At 45.4% G+C, this 23,342-nt stretch overlaps 1 protein-coding gene across 1 annotated transcript; it reads right to left on the reverse strand.

Annotated features, from left to right (window-relative positions):
• Positions 1 to 3,559: 3,559 nt before the first annotated feature.
• On the reverse strand, positions 3,560 to 20,567 carry CRYM (crystallin mu). Its single transcript, XM_079953984.1, has 8 exons — positions 20,310 to 20,567; positions 16,126 to 16,276; positions 15,414 to 15,476; positions 14,163 to 14,264; positions 11,031 to 11,214; positions 6,653 to 6,774; positions 5,844 to 5,928; positions 3,560 to 3,917 (listed from the first exon to the last, which is right to left on the reverse strand). Exons 1-8 carry the CDS (start codon positions 20,486 to 20,488, stop codon positions 3,853 to 3,855), a joined length of 951 nt encoding a protein of 316 aa, XP_079810110.1. The 5' UTR covers positions 20,489 to 20,567; the 3' UTR covers positions 3,560 to 3,852.
• Positions 20,568 to 23,342: the final 2,775 nt, after the last annotated feature.

Consider the following 23,342-nt stretch of genomic DNA (forward strand, 5'->3'; position numbering starts at 1 on the left):
TGTTCTGGTCCAAGTATTGTCTTCAGAAGCAGAAGTATTCTAACAAGTGTGAGATCACAGTACAGTCTTACCTCAGGTTACAGCCGCTTCAGGTTGCGTTTTTTCGGGTTGTGGACTGCCGAAACCCGGAAGTACCAGAACAGGTTACTTCTGGGTTTCGGCCGTTATGCATGCGCAGAAGCGCTAAATCGTGCTTTGCGCATGCTCAGAAGCGCCGATTTGCAACCCGCACATGCGCAGAGAAGGGTTGCGAACGCTGCGGGTTGTGAACGTGCATCCCACACAGATCATGTTCGTAACCCGAGCATCCACTGTAAATGTTCCAGGTATGGGTAAGCAAAAAAGGCAAAGCAGGGGAGAGTCCGGCTTCCAGCAATGCAAAGCAGAAGCAAACAAACAGATACTTGCTTCTGGTGATGCAAAAAAAGGTAAGACAAAGGAAAACAAAGACACATCCCTTTGTTGTTGTTGTTGTTTAGTCGTTTAGTCATGTCCGACTCTTCGTGACCCCATGGACCAGAGCACGCCAGGCACTCCTGTCTTCCACTGCCTCCTGCGGTTTGGTCAAACTCATGCTGGTAGCTTCGAGAACACTGTCCCACCATCTCGTCCTCTGTCGTCCCCTTCTCCTTGTGCCCTCCGTCTTTCCCAACATCAGGGTCTTTTCCAGGGAGGCTTCTCTTCTCATGAGGTGGCCAAAGTATTGGAGCCTCAGCTTCACGATCTGTCCTTCCAGTGAGCACTCAGGGCTGATTTCCTTCAGAATGGATAGGTTTGATCTTCTTGCAGTCCATGGGACTCTCAAGAGTCTCCTCCAGCACCATAATTCAAAAGCATCAATTCTTCGGCGATCAGCCTTCTTTATGGTCCAGCTCTCACTTCCATACATCACTACTGGGAAAACCATGGCTTTAACTATACGGACCTTTGTTGGCAAGGTGATGTCTCTGACACATCCCTACCATACATGTAATGCATTGAAAGTACCTGGCTTCCCTTTCCAGAATCCTGGGAGTTGAAGTTTGCTCCTCAGTTACAATTCCCAGGACTCTTAGCAAACAACAGTTCTCATGATTCTTTGGGAGGAAGACAGGTGCTTTAAATTTATAGTGTGCATATAGCCCAAGAGAGCACGGAAGTTCAGGTTGCAGATAGCACCTTGGACAGCTCCATGAGGAATTCAAGCTGGAGACTCAGAGCAGCAAGGCTCAAATGTTGCTTCAGCAACAAGCAGCCTCATAAGTAGAGCTGTACTTCAGGCTGGAAGGCTGGCACCGCCTCTGATGAGAGAAGTCTCTTCACTTAACAGGGTCTCCCCAAAGATGGAGAGTCAGACCCTGGGATCACAACAGACAACCTCGGAAAACAAAGCATTGCAGAGATGAAGGCCAGACTGCCTTCTTCAGCAAGTATAAAATTACAGAGGGACATAGAGGCAGGGAGCCATGGGGATGAGTTCTCAGGCCCCTATAGCCTCTTGAAACAATAGCTTAAGACAGCTGTCACAAAAGGTATCTGGGCCAGGACTCTGGTAATTGGACCCCTGGACTCCGGCAGAAGCTTCTCCCAGCTCTGTTGACTCAGATATAGTAGCCAGGTGAGCCAAGAACTTAATATGGAGCCTTCTACATGCCAAGCATATGCTCTGCACCTGAACTGCAGGTCTTCTGCAAGTTGGCTGTAGCCCAGAAGCCCCAAGAGGAGGAAGTCAAGGTGATCAGCCTTAGACTTGATGAAGTGTACAAACGAATGAATAAAGTCAAGGTCTTTGGAATGGAATCAAATGCAAAGAAACAAACTTGAAGTCCAGATGATGAAAGACAGTTACCAGAGATGTATTTTGAATAATCTGCCTTTGTTCATTGCTGCAGGGTAATTAGTATTTGAGAGACAAATTTAGTCTGCATCGCCAGTATGTTACAATTTAGTGATATTACATACTGTGTTTGCATTGTGATGTTGTGAAGTACATAAGGAGTTTTTTTTGGGGGGGGGGGTTGTTGGTGTACATTCTATTGGCTGCCAGGCATAGACCTTTTCTTTTTCTTTTTGCAAAGTTTTCAAATTCCTACAGACCTACATGTCAGAAATATATTGTGTTCATTTCCAGTGATGGTCAAACTTGGCCCTCCAACTGTTTTGGGACTACAATTCCCATCATCCCTGACCACTGGTCCTGTTAGCTAGGGATGATGGGAGTTGTAGTCCCAAAACAGCTGGAGGGCCAAGTTTGGCCATCACTGATTTAGACCTTGACTTCATTTATTTGCTTGTATCCATTGATTGGTCAGAGATTAGGCCCTCCCGGTTGATAAAGTGAACTCCACGACTCGGAGCCCATTGTCTTCCAGTTGTTGCCAAACAACAATTCGCTTCACCCCTGACCATTACCCATGCTGGCTTGACTGATTGGCGCTGGAGTCCAGCAACATCTGACAGGCACCAGATCCCCATCACTGTCAGGGGTAACCACTCTCTTGCCACCCAGCCATATGCTTGAGCCCCTAGTTAGCATCCTTCAGCAGCTACCACTGCCCACTAGCCATTAGAGCATATCTGCATCAGCATAACATTGTTGTTTGAGATCAGTTGGCTTCTTCAGGCTGTTAGTAAGGCTGTAAAGATCAGGTTGGCTAAAAGACACTCCATGTACACATGGGAAATAAAAGTCAAGCTGGGTCTGAAATTTTAGAACAAAACAAGCACCCTTCAGAGGGAGACCCTAAGGCCTACTGATAAGACTTCCATGAAAATGGTCCTCTCTCCAATCAAAGCCATCTGTGCCAGAGGTCATCCTTGCAACCTGTGGCAGTGAATGCCACATATAAATTAACTGTTCTGCAAAGAAGGGCTTTTTGTTTGTCCTGAATATCCTGCCAATTAGTTTAATTGGGTGACCCTGGGTTCTAGTATTCTGAGGTGAGAGCAACCTCTCTCTATCCACTTCTTAAACACCATGAATTATCTTCTGATCAAAATGCAAATAACCACTTTATCTTGTAGCAAAATTCAGTAGATACCCATTACCAGAGATTTCCAACCAACACAGACTCACTTCAATTAAAAAAGAAAATAAAGTGTAAGAGGGGAAAGTCAGTACGTATTAAAGCAATACAAAATGTAGTGTTCTGTTACTCTATTTTTTAAGCAAATAGCACTCAAAGGGATTTGACCCACATCACGATTATGATTTTTTTGCAATCCTCCTTGATCCACTCAGTGTCAACAAAAGGCAGGGAAAGTTGGAGAGAACTGCAAATTCCAGTTATTATTTTACAACTGCGGCAAGCTTAATCATAGATGAGCCTCTTGAACTATTTCTCATCCTTGAGAAGGTATGAAATTAAGCAGCCAATTGGGACTCGAAAATGTGGTTGGAGCCTATTATTATTATTGATAATAATTTTCAGCCTAATGCTTTGCAGCAAGAAATTATGTAACCTTCTAAAGATTTTTTTTTTTGGGGGGGGTGAACCCTGTGCCTGTTTACCTCATAGCGAGCACAAGACAGAATTGAATAGTGTAAATCAAAACCAAAGTGGACAGAAAAACATATCGGTTATGCATGTGACAAAAGTTTGGTTTATTCTATTCTTCTATTTTAACTACCTTGTCCGCAACAGAAAGACTATAAAAAAAAAAAAGTTATACTGCAATCCTATGCATATTGATTCAAAAGAAAGCACCCCCAAATTCAATGAGATTTTCTCCCACTGTAAGTGAGCATAAGATTGTAATGTTATCATTTTTATTTTTTAAAAAACAGCTCCTGCTAAAAGTGGGAATACAACCCTAAATGCTACTTCATTCTCAATATTGTTTTGGTGCTTGGATTATTGGAAGATCTTCATTTTAGCTGCCAGCCGACCAGGAATCAAATATCATTTTCGCCGGGACTGTGTCTTCAATCGCCATTCCTAAAATAAACAACAACTGACATCACAGTCAACAAGGATGAGGGGAACCCCACAATATTTTCTGGAAGAAAAGAATGATCAGATCATATACAAGTATTTTAAAATCTGTCACTTCTACTACATTCCACAATACTCCAAAGAGTCTGCATATTAAGCAAATTTGCACATAAATTGGTCCATCTGATACAGGTGTGGGGAACCATTAATCCTCCAGATGTTGAACTCCCACCATCCTGACAATTGACCATGCTTGCTGGGGCTGATGGGAGTTGTAATTTAGCGACAGCTGTAAGACCCAAGACTCTAATACTATCTACACCAGCCTTCCCTAGTATGCTGCCCTCGAGATGTTGGACGCCAACTTCCACCAGTGCCACCATGCATTTGAAGCACATAACTTCCCCCAAAGAATCCTGGGAACTGTAGTTTGTTAAGAGGGCTAGGAACTGTAGCTCCCAGGGTTCTTTGGAGGAAGCCATGTGCTTTAAGTCAGGGTTTCCCAAACTCGGGTCTCCAGCTGTTTTTGGGGAAGGAGGGGACCGACCACTGGTCCTGCTAGCTAGGGATTATGGGAGCTGTAGTCCAACAACAGCTGGAGAACCAGATTTGGGAAACCCTGCTTTAAGTGTACAGTGTGTAAAAAGAGATGGTTGGACAGTGTTCTCGAAGCCACAAACATGAGTCTGACCAAACTGCGGGAGGCAGTGGAAGACAGGAGTGCCTAGCGTGCTCTGGTCCATGGGGTCATGAAGAGTCGGACACGACTAAACGACTAAACAACAACAAGTGTAAAAAGGTAAAGGGACCCATGACCATTAGGTCCAGTCGTGACCAACTCTGGGGTTGCGTCGCTCATCTCACTTTATTGGCCGAGGGAGCCAGCATACAGCTTCCAGGTCATGTGGCCAGCATGACTAAGCCGCTTCTGGAGAACCTGAGCAGCGCACGGAAACACCATTTACCTTCCCGCCGAAGCAGTACCTATTTATCTACTTGCACTTTGATGTGCTTTCAAACTGCGAGGTGGGCAGGAGCAGGGACCGAGCAACGGAACCTCACCCCGTCGTGGGGATTCGAACCGCCGACCTTCTGATCGGCAAGTCCTAGGCTCTGTGGTTTAACCCACAGCACCACCCGCGTCCCTGTACAGTGTGTAAGCAGCCTCAATTACTCCAGAGTGGCAAAAAAGATGACAAGACCCCAAAGACCCTCACTTAATTAATTGGCCTGCTGACCAACAATTGCAACCAACCCATGTCCCATTTTCAGGAAGTTGCCCTCCATGGAGCAAGAACAAAGGCAGCATGGCCCTGCTCACTGATCAAAGGGTTGCCAGCTCCACACCCTACAGGCACGAAGTCCATCTAGACTGCCAGCTGTTCTCAGGGAAGAAAGGCACACGCACAACTACTATTTAGCACCGTTCCAGAAGTACTTTCATTCATTTAAGAACTCACTTCAAAGGGAACTACTTCCTCTTTGGGTCACAGCTCTAAAGCTGGTCCTGCAGAGTTCCAAAAGGCAATAGAAAGGGGATAGCTCAGTAGGTAGAGCACGAGTCTCTTAATCTCAGGGTAGTGGGTTCGAGCCCCACATTGGACGAAACGTTCCTGCATTGCAGGGGGTTGGAATAGATCAGGGTTTCCCTAACTTGGGTCTCCAGACTCTTGTTAAGTTCTTAAGTCTTGGGGGGTGGGTGGGAATAGAGCTCAAGTAGCGTACAAAGACGAACAATACATTGTTGATTCTAATGGCTTCTGTCTTGTGTCTTCAAGGAGGGAAAGAGGCATGTCTGCCTTTGTTAAATGGGGGGAATCCGTTGTCAGTTTGAAGATAATTGCCAGCATTCTCACGCAAGGAGGGGGGGATAAATAATAAAGCATTGTCTTGCACTCTTATTCATGCACAGCAAGGGGCCATTCTTACCCAGGGACTTGAACACAGTGGTTTCCTCACGCAAAGCTGGCTTTGTTCCCAGCACCACCTCACCCAGCTCTGCAAAAATCTCTGCCTGCAAAACAAACACAGACCTTTTGTCATCTTCCGGTGCCACCTTTTTCTGAGGTTCAGACTGAGCTTTCAGAGCCAAAACAGCACCACAAGTGGAAGGTATCGAAAGACTTCGGGGAAGCTGAGATTTTGCAGGAAATCCTGTGGGGTGGAGTGGGGGAAGAGTTTCGGGGTCTCCCCACGCTGAGCTCTGGCCCTGCCTTTAAACACAGTTACAGGTTCTTAAGGGTTCTTCAGACACAGTTACAGGTTCTTAAGGGTTCTTCAGATTTCAGTCCCCACAGAAAACCAGGCCTGGCACCAGCACCTGGCACCCTCAGACAGCTAGCAGAGACTGAGGGTCCAGATATCTACCCTGAATGGCTCAGTCTGTGTAAACCACCATTTTAACTTCCCCACAGTCCCCCTGGTGTAGAGTCACTCCTGGAGATTGTGGGAAATTAAAATGGCAGCTCCAATGGAAGTAACAGTGCTACACAGGGGGATTGTGAGAAATTTAATTTGATGGAACGGTGAGGTAAACCTGTGGCCAGCGCCCCACAAAATATAGGAATCCTTCAGAGGGTCCTTTGCCAAAATTTCCTCTCAAACTTGGGGTCATCCCCACAGAAATCTCCAAAAGTACTTGGGGCTACCTTGGGCAAAGGTGTCAGGAACTTCACTCAAAGTTTATTGGTAAAAGAAGGAGACACACAACTCTCCACCCCCCGCCCCTGCTTGCTTACCCCCGATAAAATGACGTCTCCCGATTCACGGATAGCAGCCTCTCTCGAATCGACATACAACACAGAGTTCCTCATCGCATCATCATCCAGCTCCCGCCAGTCAGGCCTGCTTGCTCCAATGGCTAAATGTCAGAATCAAACAAATTGGAGATTTATCTCCCAAGATGAAAAGGGTTAAGACAATCACCCCAACCTTATGGGTACAATTTGTTCACAATTGACAATTGCCTTTAAATGACTCTTGCAGAGCAGGAGCGATATTAATGCTTAACACGCAAAGGGTGCTGAATGACTCCAGGCTGAACCATGGGCTTCGTTCATCCTCTTGCATCATTTACAGTAGCCACATCTACACCATATACGGAAAGCAGTATCATACCACTTTAAACACAGATGGCTTCCCCCGAAGAACCCTGGGTGCTGTAGTTTATTAAGGGTCATTAGGAGATCCCGGTTCTCATCACAGATCTACGATTCTCTCTTTTTTTCATTTCACATTTATTTTCTTTTGCAACACAAACACACATAACATTAAAAAAGAAAACTCAAAAAGAAAATACAAAACCAAAACGAAAAAAATAATGAATATGTAACCATATTTCAGTTCTTCTTTTCTTCTAGTTGACTTCCTTCGTCCTCAACGGGGGGCTGCTTTCATATTTAGTAAACTGTTTCCTTCTCACTTCATCCCCCCACCCCTTTTCTTTCCATTTTAAGCTTTTATACCATTATTTGTTTTCCAAAACTTAATCAAAACAAGTCCAGATATTAATTTGAGAGCACTGCTTTTTAAGATAATCTCTGTATTTTTCCCATTCTTTTTGAAATTTTTGTTTAGACTGACCCTTAATTGCATCTGCCATTCTAGCCATCTCAGTGTAATCAAATAATTTTTCTTGCCATTCTTTTTTTGTTGGTGCTGTCTCATTTTTCCAATTTTTTACAATTAGGGTTCTCGCTGCCACTGTTGCATATAGGAATTATTTTCCTGTTTTCCCTAATGATATCTGAACCCAATAAAAAAGCTTCTTCCTTTTTTCTTTTTCTTTTTACAAAAGTTTATTTAAATATTTTATTTAACTCTTCATATACCATATGCCAGAAACCCTTAATTTTGTCACAGGTTCACCTACAATTCTCAATGAAACCTATGAACCTAGACTGGCCCCACCTCCAAGACCACTTCCCACATAAAATCCTGCCTGCGAAGATGGAAGCAGTTTGCTCAGACTGGCTCCATTCATCCTAAACTGGGATAGCTCACTTCAAGTTCACCCTAGAGCGGAAGTGGCAAGCATACCAAAATGGAGGCAGGGTCTACTTGGTAGTACAAGATCTCCCAGCCCCAAGTCTTCTCCTCACAACGAGGAAGTCAGACTTCTCATGTGCAATCCCAGACCCACAGATTTTGTTTTGTTTTTTTCCAACGGATTTTTATTAAGATTTTAAAGGTTACAAAAAGAAAAAATAAAGAACATATTTAAACAGAAAAAAACAAAGGGGAAAAAAACAGAAAAAAGATGCAGATAATTTTTTTAAAAAAATCAATCCTTTACTTAACTTTCTTTCCTTTGCTTATTTTCTTGACCTCCTCACACCTCCCTTTTTTGTATTCTAATTCAATTAGATATTTCAGCAAATCCTTTCCATCTTTATTTCTATCCTAATGATTTATCTTAATATACTATAATTTAACGTTCTTTCACCAATTAACAATCCATTTTTACTTAATCCTTTATATCATTTCTGCTAAAACCACATTACTTCATTCCAACATCCTTCTAACATTCCTTAATCCAGACCCACAGATTTTGAGCCATATGCCATGTGGAGGGGGACACTTCTGCAGTAAGAATACCCCTAGCATTTAGATCCCACCCATTTAGCTAGTGAGGCTTCCAGGGCGCCTTATGAAGACATAGCTCTAAAGGGAAAGGGGGAAAGGGGGGGGGAGGAAAAAGCAAATTCACACATTCTTCTGCTGAACAGTTCTTCAACGTACAGCTGATGCCACTGGTGGTTCTGGCTGTCTTGCCCTCAATAAAGAGCATGTAACTGTTTTACATATATTTTACATATATTTGCGAACTGCTTCAGGGTGTCTTGTTGCAAATGAGTTGTAAGTGAAATTGACCCAAATTTATTCCAATAAAAAGAGCTCCCATCAGCTCGCAGCAAAAATATAAAATAAAATAAATAAAGAGCAGTCCTTCCCCAAAAGCACTCTTTCCTCTCAGATAAGATCCTGCCATACAGTTCTTCCTTCAGACAACTGGCATGATGTTAGTCAGAATCCTCACGAGAGGCAATAGAATCCTATACTACTGGATCAGGGCAGGCTTAGCTATTTGGCAAAGTGTTTTGTTTTGTTTTAATGTACCAATGTTGCACAATTTCAGCCCATCATCTGGTTGAAAGCCCTTAGACATGTGACAATATTTGATTGCATCACTTGAAATTTTAGGAGAGATTTTGCTGTAGGGCTGTTGTTGTTGTTTTGTTTTCATCCAAAACCTATAATTAAGGAGAATAAGCCACCATCAGCCTCCTTTTAAGCCAATATAAAGAAAGCAACAGAAAGCAGCTATACAAAACAGAGACTCACATATTTTTCTGAAAACCTGCTCAAGCATTAGGAATGAGTTCCTAATGTGTGGTGACGCAAGGAGAGGCAGCCCTTTGTTTATGTGTTGCGGTGGTGAACGAGGACACCAATTGTCCCCTGACCCTTTGTGGTGTGCCTCTACACAATATGAAGAATACATCACACAAAGCATTGATTATGAAGGGGTGGGTGGAAATCGGTCAGACAGTGATGAAATCTCGAATTGCACCTCCCATTTGCTTCCATGAATCCCTTTCTATGTCCTTTGCAGACAACGCAGGACAGAAGTGGAGTGGGCGATATGATGCAACTAGATTCTAATCAGAGAAGAAATTAATACACACAATTAACTGAAGTTCATTAATCTCAGTGTAAAGAAGGGAGACATCTGCAGGGACCTTTTAACCCTGGGAGGTCACTTCAGGAAGTAAAATGAGAATAAACCAGAGTTCAAAGAAATTTTCCAAGAAAGAACCGGCCGGTTCTTCATCTGCTGTGAAGATATTCATCAGAGAACAGAGCCAAACCCTGAAGAGAGATGTGATTGGTCCCCACTCAGAGAACTCACAATGGAAGGAGGAGCCAACTCCTAGAAGCCGAGCCCCCCCCCCAATAATATACTTGAGGGGGCTGCCCTCAAAGTTAATGGGCATTGCTGTTCAAATGGAATGTGCACGCTGTGTCTTGTGATTGACAGGGCAGGGTGGGGTGGTTTTTACCTAGGGCTCCCCAATATTATATTCAAATTGATGTGCCTATCATTAAATTCTGTACTGAGTAATTAGTGAATGTGGAATACAGGTGAGCCTCAGGAATGTTTTTATGTTTTCTACATTGTGTATCCTACCGATTTTAACAGACTGCAGTGCAATGTTAGTGTGCCTCGCATCGATATTGTAAACAGATTAGCACCCCCTCTTTAAAACCAGTTAATCTGGATCAGCTAATCCTTTGCAAGATGCTTTAGCTAAAGCTCATTAAAGCAAGGTGCTTTTCTTTTTTCCTTTTCCAACTAAGCCTATTTCTGGGAGCAGTGCTAATACTTTTGTTGAATATTGACGGCCAATCTTGCACCACACCTAGATCCTTCTGCTCAAGGTTAGGACAACAGTCTCATTACTCCACTTATGCTACTGCTTCCGACTGTTTCTTGGGAAGAAAGGCTTGTTGTCACCGCTGACCAGCTGATAAGAGCATATGTAGCTAAGAGTCTGGTGGATCAGGTTGATGGCCCATCTAGTCCAGCCTCCTGTTCTGACGGTGGCCAACCAGATGCCTGAGGGAAAGTCCCAAAGCAGTACCTGAAGCCACAGCTCTCTCCCCTTCCTGTGGTTGCCAGCAAATGGTATGCAAAAGCATTGCTACCTCTGACCATGGAGACAGAACATAGCCATCATGGCCAACAGCCATCAATTTCCTCCTCCTCCATCAGGAGATGGACAAGTGAGTGGCTTTGCCCAGCTGAGATGTTGGCCAGGGAGGGGGAATCAAGGATCCTGACTCATTGCTTTAAATCCTTCAGTAAAGGAGAGTCCATCACTTCCAAAGGAGCCTGCTTCTGTGCTGAACAGCTCAAATTATTTGGAAGCTCTTCCTAACGTTTAGCCAAAAAACCCTCCCTTGTCACTTTAAGGAGCTGTTTTGGAACACCAGAAAACAGGTCCCATCCCCCCTACTATTTGGACCACATCATGCTCCCTGGTTCCAACAAAGTCAAGCACCCCTTTAAGTATCCAGAGAGAGAGAGAAATCCATACACAAAGCGTACATTACCATTGATATGGGCTCCAGGCTTCACCCATTCTCCATGCAAAATTGGCTTTGTTGCCATTGTGACTGTTACGATCACGTCCGCCCCAGTGACAGCCTCCTGAGCAGAAGAGCAGACTTGGACTGGCCCATGAACTGAGTGAGCAAACTTCTCTGCCTTCTCCTTGGTCCGATTCCAGATCTTCACCTACAAGGGAAATGGAGTGGCATAAAATCTTGGCCTCAAGGAAGTCCTACAACGTGGACGGGGGACCGGTGGACACTTTTCCAGGAGAGTGCAAACACAAGAAAATGCATAAAATTAATTTGCTAGTCCCTAATGCATTCCTCGGCCATGCTTGGCCCCATGCAATGGCAGTGAGGTCCAGGACTCCAGGACCAGGCAAAAGAAGCAGCAACATGCAATCAGAAGATGGACAGTGGCTTCAAGTGTTGTAACAGAGTATTTTATATCCCTGGGATCATAGAAGCATAGAATGGGAAGGAAACTGGAAGGTACCCCAAGGGTCATCTAGTCCAATCCCTTGCAGTGCAGGAATCATCCCTGACAGATGGCCATCCAACCCCTGTTTGAAAACCTCCAGTGAAGGAGAGTCCTTCTTCCCAGGTACAGTCTTACCTTGGTTGACAAACGCCTTGGGAGTCGAACGTTTTGGCTCCCGAACGCCACAAACCTGGAACTGTCTGGCGTGGCTTTCACGGCTTCTGATTGGCTGCAGGAACTTCCTGCAGCCAATCGGAAGCTGCACCTTGGTTTCCAAATGTTTTGGAAGTTGAATGGACTTCTGGAACGGATTCCATTCGGCTTCCAAGGTACGACTGTAGTCCTTTCCACTATCAAACAGCTCTTACTGTCAGAGAGTTTTTCCTAATATTTAGTTAGACTCTCCTTTCTTGTCACTTGAATCCATTGGTTCAGATCCTAACCTCTGGAGCAGCAGAAAACAAGCTTGTTCCATCTTCCATGTGCCAGCCCTTGAGATGTTTGAATATGGCTCTCATATGTCCACTCAGACTTCAAACCAGCCAACCCAAGGCTTCTTAGATGTCTATTTTTTTGCTCTAAGAGGTGAGAAGAAAGGTGGATGGTCTCTTGCCTCCACAGCTGAATTTTATTATTACCTCTGCAGCTGAATGGTATTCTTGTAATTGCTATAATCTCAAGTGGGCCTGGCCAGTCAAGGAGATAAGCAGGAGTCAACAATCTGTGCACGCACTCTAAGGAAGCCAGGCCAGAATGTCTACAAAGTAATTCCAACCTTTCCTTACTCTCTCCTCCCCTGTAGCACCAGGCCAGGCCTTGCCACCCCCACCAGGCACTAATCTGGCACAGGATCCCTGATCCCATCAAAAACAACAGAGAGTTCATTTCTGGAACGGAAAACAAATCCCCAGGCTACATCTTCAGCAGCTGTGAAAAACATGGAAATCATGGAAGTCAATTTGCTGGCAACGGTTTCTTTTTTGATCCCTGTAATGCTGATGCTGACTTTGTTCTCTTTTTTTTTTAAGAATATTTTTTTATTAACCGACCAATCACATCAAATCAAACCAAATTACATAAATTCCAAATTACACAGCCGAATTTTAAATTTTTGTTGGGGGTACCCATATTTCAAGTTCTGAAGGGATCCAATCAACTTCTTGCTTCTTACTGCTGTTTTAATGTCCACAAATCTAACCTTATGATGTTCACAGTACTATCCAGTCCTTTCTTATTATTTTTCCACATCTCTTCTTGTTATTTTCATATATTTTTCCTTTCTCTTTGTGACCTCTGATAGTCTCCGCAAGCTGGTTAGAACAGTTTGTAATCCTGCGTGGATATTATTTTTCTTATCCAGTAGCCATATCCAGACGTTTTCCATATAACATCACTTCCATACATCAAAACAGTCTTAGCGTCATTAATCTTCACCCATCTGCCTCCTTTCTCAAAACCTCTGAGGAGATTCACTAGGAATGCAGTTTGAAAACAAATCCGTTCTTCCTCCTGGCCATAAATCCTTTGGCAAGATGGCGACTCCGAATTAATTGCTGCATCATTCCCAAAAGCTCTTATTGCTTCTCGGTCTCCATAAAGCATACTTTTGGTTAAAGTTTATCTCCACACAGACCTTAATCATCCTGCTTGGGTCAGTTCAAACGACGGTTCTAATGAGGAGGGGTTCTTGTAAATCACATACAAGGAAAGTAAAAAAGGTTCCCCCCCCCCCATTCAGCCCCATTGTCAACATACCCTGCCTTTGGTGTATCTTCATCGTAAAATATTCCTGTTTCTCCAGCCCGTCGTTTTCTTTTGCAGAGGTCACTTAAATTAGCAGACTTCACTCCCCTTCTTCACTTGAAATATGTGCATTTGCTTCTTTTGTAATTAATTATTCCAAATTGCTGCAACTAGTGCGCGATCAGAGACAGCGTCCAGGAGAGCCGAGTTCCACACGGGGGCATTCTGCCTAGGGCCCTCACCCCCTTCTTTCGAATTAGGGGGTGATTTATGGGCACAGCAGGCAAGGGCAGTGTTCCCCATTTCCTTGGGACAACAAGGGAGGCTGCCTACTCCCATAACAGCCTCTTAATTACCCCGTGTGGGTCGGAGAGATGGTATTGTCGGCCATCTTCCAATGTGCCCCCTAGTGGGCCCCCGCTGACTTTGTTCTCCGCAGGATGAGTAGAAGTGAAAGAAGAAAATAGTAATTAACTCTGTAAGCTAGACTGTTGAAAGAGAAACTTATACAATATTGTAGTATACCTAAGAACCCTTGATAACTGGTTCGATTTTATCAATGCTGCAGCCTCTGCTAAAATGTCTTATTCTTTCTTTGCAAAACTGGGGGTGGGAGGAACAAATCCCTGAGAGATATCTTCTTCCTTAACTCTATGCCATGATTTACACTTGGCTCCAGCTGGTGTAAATTTTGGGTGTCCTAAGAAACAAAGCAGACCCCACAATCTTGAAGTATGCCCACCCCTGATTAAGAGATGAAGGGGGGAGGGACCAAAATGTGCCTGACAAACCAACAGGTACTCTGTGCGTGCTAGAAATACCTAAGGCAGAGGCTATTGCTGAGTGGTAAATTTGTTAAAAAATAAATAAAATAAATAAAAATCAGTTGGTTTAATTGAACTTCCTACCTCCTTAAACGAGAACATCTCTGTGAAAATCTCATAGTGGCTGTAGGCTTGAACACCAGCTCCTAGGATACACAGCACTTCAGAATCCACCGGCATTAAGAACTGAAAATATATCCAACAGGGGAAGGTAAAAAAACTTGTTCATATGGCACCTTTCATATTAACAACTTTTGTCAACCCTAAAGTTCATGGCCTTTTATTGGGGTAGGGAACACCCAGCCTGCTAATCAATCCTGGCCTGCTGGGTGGGGGGCGTTTCCAATTTGGCCCACCATGCCATTTTCCAGGGCCGTCTTTACCCGGGGGTGCAAGGGGTGCGAGACATCCGGGTGCTGAATTCTGGGGGGCGCCAGGTGCCCACTGCTGAACCCACCTAAGCTCTTAAGTATCTGCCTGTTATGAAATAATAAATAATTTTGATCAAGCTAGAAAAACAAAATACATATATACCTAGGTATTATCAAAATGCATACCTACTGTTTCATTAAAGGCGCTTGTCATTCACAACAGGGGTGCTTGTCAGACTCAACGACAGCTCTTGACATTAACTCTTGAAATTAACTCTTATATCAAAATATTATATTAGGTGCCTAAACAATAAAGGTAAAGGGACCCCTGAGCATTAGGTCCAGTCGTGACCGACTCTGGGCTTGCAGCGCTCAACTCGCTTTATTGGCCGAGGGAGCCGGCGTACAGCTTCCGGGTCATGTGGCCAGCATGACTAAGCTGCTTCTGGTGAACCAGAGCAGCGCACGGAAACGCTGTTTACCTTCCCGCCGGAGCGGTACCTATTTATCTACTTGCACTTTGACGTGCTTTCGAACTGCTAGGTTGGCAGGAGCAGGGACCCAGCAACGGGAGCTCACCCCGTCGCGGGGATTCAAACCACCGACCTTCTGATTGGCAAGTCCTAGGCTCTGTGGTTTAACCCACAGCGCCACCCGCATTCCGCCTAAACAATACTTATAAGTTTAAGTGTGGTGGTGTTGTATACTTAAGTATAAGTATATTGTAAATAAATGAACAAATAAAGAAGTTTGTTTCTTTTTCCTCCCTTCTTTCGTAAACAAGAGATAAGGCGTAAGTGTGGTGTCTGACATAAGTATAATAAAAGTTAATTTGGGGGCTAAACTAAATTTGGGGGCGCTGGGTGGATTTTTGCACCCCGACAGCGCATATGGTAAAGACAGCGCTGCCGTATTCCCCAAACCACAATCCCTTTCTTCGTCCCACTTAATAAAAAGCACCCACCTTAGTGGCTATTGCAGAAACGGCCGCCGTCCGTTTGGCTGTTATAACGCTACCATCCATGACCTTTCCAAAGGAGAACATCAAACAGAACGAAAAGAAAAATGGCAAGATGCAAGATTAAATACAAAATGCTTTTCCTCAGGCGTACAAGGCCCATTCATGCAACACCTTAAAGTTGTATCATGCCACTTTAAACAGTCATGGCTTCCTCCCAAAGGATCCTGGGAAGTGTAGCTTGTTAAGCTGAGAGGCACTAGGAGATCCGTGTTCCCTGCAGAGAACTACAATTCCCAGATTGGATTGACAGCCAATCCCTCTTCCAAGGGAATACCCCTCACACATTGATAGAGGTGGGGGCCAAGCTCTTCGCACCCTACATGTACCAGGCAGTGGTGGCTAGGGCCCTGTGCAACTGATTGGGAGGGAGGCAAGGAGTCCAACAGCAGGTGGCGCCAGAGATAATGACAGGCAGAGCCTGTCTATCCCCTAGTTTTGTCCCCATCTCCTACCTGATGGGTTCTGCAAGCACAACTCTGAGATTAGGGAGGAGGAGGAGGAGGAGGAGGAGGAGGAGAAAGCTGACAGCCGGGGCTGCCTCCTGGCCTGAATGCAAGGAAAAAGGCAGGCAGGAGGTCAACTGGTTGAGGGCAGCCTGAGGTTGGTGGGGCTAAAGCGGTTCAAATTGTGCCCACTGTTGCCTTGGGAAACTTACAGCTTTGAGAGTGCCGTTGCTTGGCTCAAACAGGAGCACTGTTGCTTGATGGGAAGGAACTGCAGGATCCGTCCCGTGCTCATAAAAGGTCACCAGCTTGGTTGTCAAAGCGTCATCTTTCTCGCTGAAGGCAGGCATGATCCCTAAAAAGCTTACAAGCAGAAGACGGAGGCGGCGCGATGATCATTCAAGTGTGGTCTCTTCCCTCAGCAACTAAGCTAGCAAGTTAATCTAAAACTTTAAAGGAAGTGCAATGAATAACTTAAGTCACCAGGGCTGGCACAAGGTCTGAGGGCTCTTTCATAAGTGCTGGCCAGTGTGGCCATCTGCTTTTAGTGGCGCCCCTCCAGGAGGAGTCCTAGGAAGCTTATTTTCATGGTGCCAGCAGCTCCAGCAGGTAACAGTTTTCCCCTGCCAATGCCTTCATTGACACATACTGCCAAGCCAATGACTGGCACAGGGAGGACCAGAGATTTCCTACCCCTGTTTTATAGGCAGCCCAAGGCAGGTGTCAGCGAAAGACCTTGGAAATTATTTCTATGTTCATTTCCTTATTGAATTTTTACCCTGCCTTGTCGCGAATTCTCTGCGGCGCTTTAGCAGAAATGCTCAGAGTTCCAGGTTCTTCAGTGTGGTGCAGTATATTTATTGTGAGCTATATACACAATAATCTACAGGCTGTAATACACGAGCAGTTCATACAGTGCAACAGAGTACCAGGCTGCACCTTAAGGCAAATAGGAAGACCTTTCTATCTCTCTCTCTCTCTCTGACCACACACTTCTACACCACCCATGTACTGCTGGACAGGTTTCCCTTTAAACCGATGACAGCCAATCAACAGCCAATCTTTCTGACTCAGCACTTCCATAGAAAGTATTGTAGGCAGATAGCATCAGCTAGCAAACTCAAGCCTGCAGACTTACTATCTCACACAGCATTCTGTGAATTCCTCCCAAAGAAACCCAGGGTAGCAAACCTCAAGCAAAACAAAATAAAAATTTTTTCCTTCCAGTAGCACCTTAAAGACCAACTAAGTTAGTTCTTGGTATGAGCTTTCGTGCATGCACACGAAAGCTCATACCAAGAACTAACTTAGTTGGTCTTTAAGGTGCTACTGGAAGGAACAATTTTTTATTTTGTTTTGACTATGGCAGACCAACACGGCTACCTATCTGTAACTGAAACCTCAAGCAAATTGCCACAGATGCAAGTGTTCAGGAACTTGTTTTTTCTTTCCCCCCACAAAAGAAGTCTTCTAAAATCGCAGGCTAAGCTTTTGCAACAATTTGTTTAAGGTTCAGCAAAGCAGGTTGGCAGGTCTGCTGTGGGTGTGTGAATTTGGAGAGCAGCATTTTCTGGGAGACAGTCCACACACACACACACACACACACACACACACACACACACACACACAATGTTGCCACAATCAATCTGTTCTCATGTTCTAGCAGACCACAAGGCTCCTGACTGTCATTCTCAACAGCTCACAATTTGGTTAGCTCATTTTTACGTGCAAAGTGCTTGGGTGACTGAATTCTACTTGGAAAGAACATCAGTTTGGAACTGTACAGAGTCAATCAAAGCAGAAACCTGTGTGCCATCAGCACAGTGAGCAGTTATCCTCTGGGCACAACAAGGATTTTGGGGAAACCCTAAAGACTCAGAGTGCAACCATAACACCCTGATTAATGTCTGCACAGGCAGTCAAGAAGCTGGCGCGGAGAGTTCCAAAAATGGGCATTATGGGGTGTGTGGCAGAGCTGGGTCAGCCACAGATCTGCAGGATCCTAAGCCAATCAGTTTCCCAGAGAAGGGCTCAATTACACCACCTTGAAAGGTTGCAAAAAAAATGTTCCTACATCTTCCAACTTGGCCAGTAGGCTGAGAATGCTTCCTAGGCTGGCTTCATTAATTACAAACCATGAAATTTTGGGTCCCCTCCATAAGGGTGCCAAAGTTTTGCAGCCGCTTTGTAGCGCAAACCCTGTGTTTTGTAGCGTGCCACACCCCCAACTGAGTAATTAAAACATCAAGCTGTGGTTTGAAGTTAACACCCAGAAATCCAACCTTGTCCAATTCACTCCAAACTGTTGCCAAAGTTTTATAGCTGTGTTGTAGGATTTTGTCGTTTCAGGGCTTGCAGTTAATGAAGCTTCCCAGGCCCCCTTCCAAGAATTCTCTGCCCATCTACAATCCTATGCCCACTTTCCTAGGAGTAAGCCCCACTGAACTCAACAGGGCTTACTTCAGAGAGCACACAGAGGCATAGAATTGTAGAGTTGGAACATACCCAATGGGTCATCTAGTCCCCAATGCTGGAATCGCATGTGCAGGCATGCACTCAAATGTGCGTTCATGGACTCTAGGGTCCAAAAGGGAACAAAATGGGGAAAGTACAGCCTTTGATGACTGTAGGTAAAAAATTTCTAAAAAGCAAAAGTGACCCTTTGCAATGCGTGGAAGACAGACAGCACAATTCTATGCATGTTCATTCACAAAACTGGATGCATGCGTTAGTTGTACTTAGAGCGGACCCCATGAAATTACTTGTACTTAAAGTTAGTAACTGCTGAGAGCACAACTCAGCACTGCTCACTCCCTTTCTTCCCTGTGCAGTGAAAACAGCAATTGCTTTTATTATGAACACATTATAAAATTCAGCAAAATAAAACCCAACAATTATATGACTATACCTGAAACTGGTTTGTACATGCCCGTCCGGATTCCTTATTTTGTTGTATTTACTTTACTGAACATTAAAGGTAAAGGTAAAGGTAAAGGTACCCTTGCCCGTACGGGCCAGTCTTGACAGACTCTGGGGTTGTGCGCCCATCTCACTTAAGAGGCCAGGGGCCAGCGCTGTCCGGAGACACTTCTGGGTCACGTGGCTAGCGTAACATCGCTGCTCTGGCGAGCCAGAGCCGCACACGGAAACGCCGTTTACCTTCCCGCTGGTAAGCGGTCCCTATTTATCTACTTGCACCCGGAGGTGCTTTCGAACTGCTAGGTTGGCAGGCGCTGGGACCGAGCAGCGGAAGCGCACTCCGCCGCAGGGATTCGAACCGCCGACCTTTCGATCGGCAAGTCCTAGGCGCTGAGGCTTTAACCCACAGCGCCACCTGCGTCCCTTACTGAACATTAACATGTGCCAATTTTAAATATATATGGTTTAAAACTTGTAAATTGTGTGTGTAAGAATAGTTATTTCTTCTTCGTTGTTTGTCTTTTTTAATTGCTAAGTTGCCCCATCGATGTCAACACATCTACTCAAAGCATGACTAACACCACAATTTTTTCAGTTACAGATAGGTAGCCGTGTTGGTCTGCCATAGTCAAAACAAAATAAAAAAATTCCTTCCAGTAGCACCTTAAAGACCTTTAAGGTGCTACTGGAAGGAATTTTTTTATTTTGTTTTGACCACAATTTTTAACCATGTCTACTCAAGGTCCATGGGGTCACAAAGAGAGACACAACTAAACAACTAAACAACAATAACTCAAAAGGAAGCTTTATTGAATGCATAGGGAGCTCATTCCCAGGTAAAGTGGGTTTAGCATAGCAGAGTATGTCTAGATCTAACCTATAACCAGATCCCATGGATTTACTCCCAGGGAAGCCCACGGAGTGCTGCGGGCACAAAAAGATCCCAGTTTCTCCAGGTTAATTTCGTCCGCTTAATGAACATCCGTAGCAAACGTCAACCAGCTTTAGTTGTGCTGGGAGCTGACCCGCGGCTGAAATTCTTGGAACGAATTCCACCGGGTCTCCTCTTATGTAAGACTTAGTTGGATTGCATTCAGCTAACTTGTACTCAGAGCGGACCAGTTAATAAGCGTGAATAAGTGGGGTCCATTAGATCCAATGGGTCTACTCTGAGTAGCAGTAACTTGAATCCAGGAGTGCCAGCTCCCGCGACCGGGGATACCCTGGGTCGTGGGTGCCAGGCACGCTGTACCGAAATATGTGGGTGCCCGGCCCCTTATGGGGAATTTTGTGGGTGCTGGGGCACCCAGAGCCCCAAGGAGTTAGCACCTATGTTTGAAACCCATCCATTATCTTTATTGCATAAGTCATGGCGGGCGGGGGGACATCCCTACAAACCGACCCCCCCCCCCCAAAAAAAACCTCCCACATCACCTGGGGATATACCTAGCAGGAAATCCCCATCCCGGATCCTCACCCGCTGTACTTCTGGATGGGCACCACGGTGCGCACCGGCTGCACGACGCCTCCCTCGGCGCCGCTGGAGAAGTTTGCCAGGGCCGTGGCCAGGGCGGGGACGAGCCGGCTGGCGGCGGGGAAATGCTTCTCCACTTCTCCGGCCGCCAGGAAAACGGGAGGCGGCACGGCGTGGCTCATGGCGGGGACTGCGGAGAGCAGAGGCGGCGGCGCCCGGTGCCCCTCGCCTGAGAGCCGCCCGCGGCCAGGCGCCTCCACCCGCCCCGTCTCGCCGCCCAGCGCCCCCTGGCGGACGAGACGCCTGCTGCTCCCGACGGAGCTGGTCCGGGACCTCTGAGCAGGGAACCCCCTCGAAGGTCCTCGGAGGGTTGCCAGCTTCGATCTGGCAAAATACAGGACCGGTGGGGGGAAGCGGTTTTCTCCCCGCACCCTGTGCAGCTAAAAAAGCCAATGCAATTCTGGGCTGCATCAATAGGAGTATTGCATCTAGATCAAGGGAAGTAATAGTGCCGCTGTATTCTGCTCTGGTCAGACCTCACCTGGAGTACTGTGTCCAGTTCTGGGCACCACATTCAAGAAGGACACGGACAAACTGGAACGTGTCCAGAGGAGGGCAACCAGAATGGTCAAAGGCCTGGAAACGATGCCTTATGAGGAACGGCTAAGGGAGCTGGGCATGTTTAGCCTGGAGAAGAGGAGGTTACGGGGTGATATGATAGCCATGTTCAAATATATAAAAGGATGCCACATAGAGGAGGGAGAAAGGTTGTTTTCTGCTGCTCCAGAGAAGCGGACACGGAGCAATGGTTCCAAACTACAAGAAAGAAGATTCCACCTAAACATTAGGAAGACCTTCCTGACAGTAAGAGCTGTTTGACAGTGGAATTTGCTGCCAAGGAGTGTGGTGGAGTCTCCTTCTTTGGAGGTCTTTAAGCAGAGGCTTGACAACCATATGTCAGGAGTGCTCTGATGGTGTTTCCTGCTTGGCAGGGGGTTGGACTCGATGGCCCTTGTGGTCTCTTCCAACTCTATGATTCTATGATTCTATGACTTCAAAGCAAATAAACTGCAATCTGTTGCAACCTAACGGGGTGGCCCTCTGGAATTTGTCTCTCTCTCACACACAAATACCTGAATTTGTAAATCTGTCTGCACTTGGCTACCCGGAGCCCCGAGCATAGCCAAGGGGGGCAGGGAGGGGCAGCTGCAACCCATTAAATCAATAAAATTCAATAAAAATACATAGCAAACTGAGGTGTCCCCCCCCCAACAAAAATCCTGGCTAGACCCATGCCCAGAGCTTATGCATGACTTCCATTGTTGGAAGTCGCCCAGAGTGGCTGGGGAAGCCCAGCCAGATGGGCGGGGTACAAATAAATTATTATTATTATTATTATTATTATTATTATTATTTCACGCACCCTTTCCAACACATTCGTTTGGAGAGGATCCCTAACTTGGCAGAGAGACAGACAGACATAGAAAACCTGAAATAAAGGACAAAACTGTATCATTAGAGGACATAGCATTTTACACTGCAATACGGGACAATTCTGTATTATACAGGACAGGTGCAAACCCTGCTATGGACAGATCTACTGTGAAAAAAATGAAACTTAAGCTTCAGGGCCCCTAATCCTCGAGGGACCCCAGAAGCGACTTTAGTCCACATTGCTTAAGTTTTTTGGGTCTACTGGACCCAACTGGAGTTGCACGACTCAAATTGATTATTATTTTTATTGTATATATTTCAAAAGTCCCAAAGTTTGAGAGTCAGCAGCACAGGTGTTGTAAAGGTGTGGTGATCTGAATAAGGCAACAGTGGTGACCAAGACCTTGTTGTTAGCTGTGAAGGTTAGTCATGCCTATTGATTTCGATGGGTTGCCCATAACTAACTTTTACTTATAGCTGACCTGTTGATATTAATAGAACTAAGTTAATCATGTCTTAATTTCAAAGAGTCAACTCTGAGTAGGTCCAACAGTGCATACAACCCAAAGGCTTTTTTTATTAGGCATTCCAGGCTGTGAAACTCTCTTCCCGGATGGGTTCCCTTGACTCTTGCACTCTTAAGCTAAAGGCAGATCCTAAAACCTTTTGACTCTGCCAGACTTAAGCTGTGGATTAATGTCCAGCCTCCCTGTTTTTATGCTCAGCTGTTTAGTCCATGCTTTGGGTCCTGTTGTGCAAATCAGACTTCGGTCATTCCAACTGGGTTTGTGTGTTTTTCCGTCATTTTGCTTTACTGTACTTCATGAACTTAAGGAAAGCAGGGAATGTATTGTGATTAAGATAAAAATGGAAAATTTAATGAAAACTATTTAAGAAAAGAAAAGCAGGGAATGAATTCTGAAATATAAATAAACTGTGTGCAAGAGTAAGAGAAAACCTTCTGTTGATGGGTGACTTGTAGATCATCCTGGGTTTAAAGTCAATGTCTTATGCTTTCAGCCCTCCCAGGACAAGTGCTCTCACCAAGCTTCCCCCCCAAAGAATCCTGGGAACTTTACATACTTTGTTAAGGATTCCGAGAATTGTAGACGCGGGTGGCGCTGTGGGTTAAACCACAGAGCCTAGGGCTTGCCAATCAGAAGGTTGGCGGTTCAAATCCCCACGACGGGGTGAGCTCCCGTTGCTCGGTCCCTGCTCCTGCTAACCTATCAGTTCGAAAGCACGTCATGTGCAAGTAGATAAATAGGTACTGCTCCAGTGGGAAGGTAAACGGCATTTCCATGCACTGCTCTGGTTCGCCAGAAGTGGCTTAGTCATGCTGGCCACATGACCCAGAAGCTGTACGCCAGCTCCCTTGGCCAATAAAGCGAGATAAGCGTCGCAACCCCAGAGTCGGCCACGACTGGACCTAATGCTCAGGGGTCCCTTTACCTTTACCTTAAGCGGAAAACACAGTTCCCAGGATTCTTTGGGGGAAGTCATGTGCTTTAAATGCATGGAGTGAACCCCACTCCTCCTGCAAGGGTCATAATTTAACTTGCTTCCCCCAAACTGCAGTGGGGCACGTACAAGACCTGGCTG

The sequence above is a fragment of the Podarcis cretensis genome, assembly GCF_951804945.1.
Source record: "Podarcis cretensis genome assembly, chromosome: 14".
In the NCBI taxonomy this organism is placed as follows: Eukaryota; Metazoa; Chordata; class Lepidosauria; order Squamata; family Lacertidae; genus Podarcis; species Podarcis cretensis.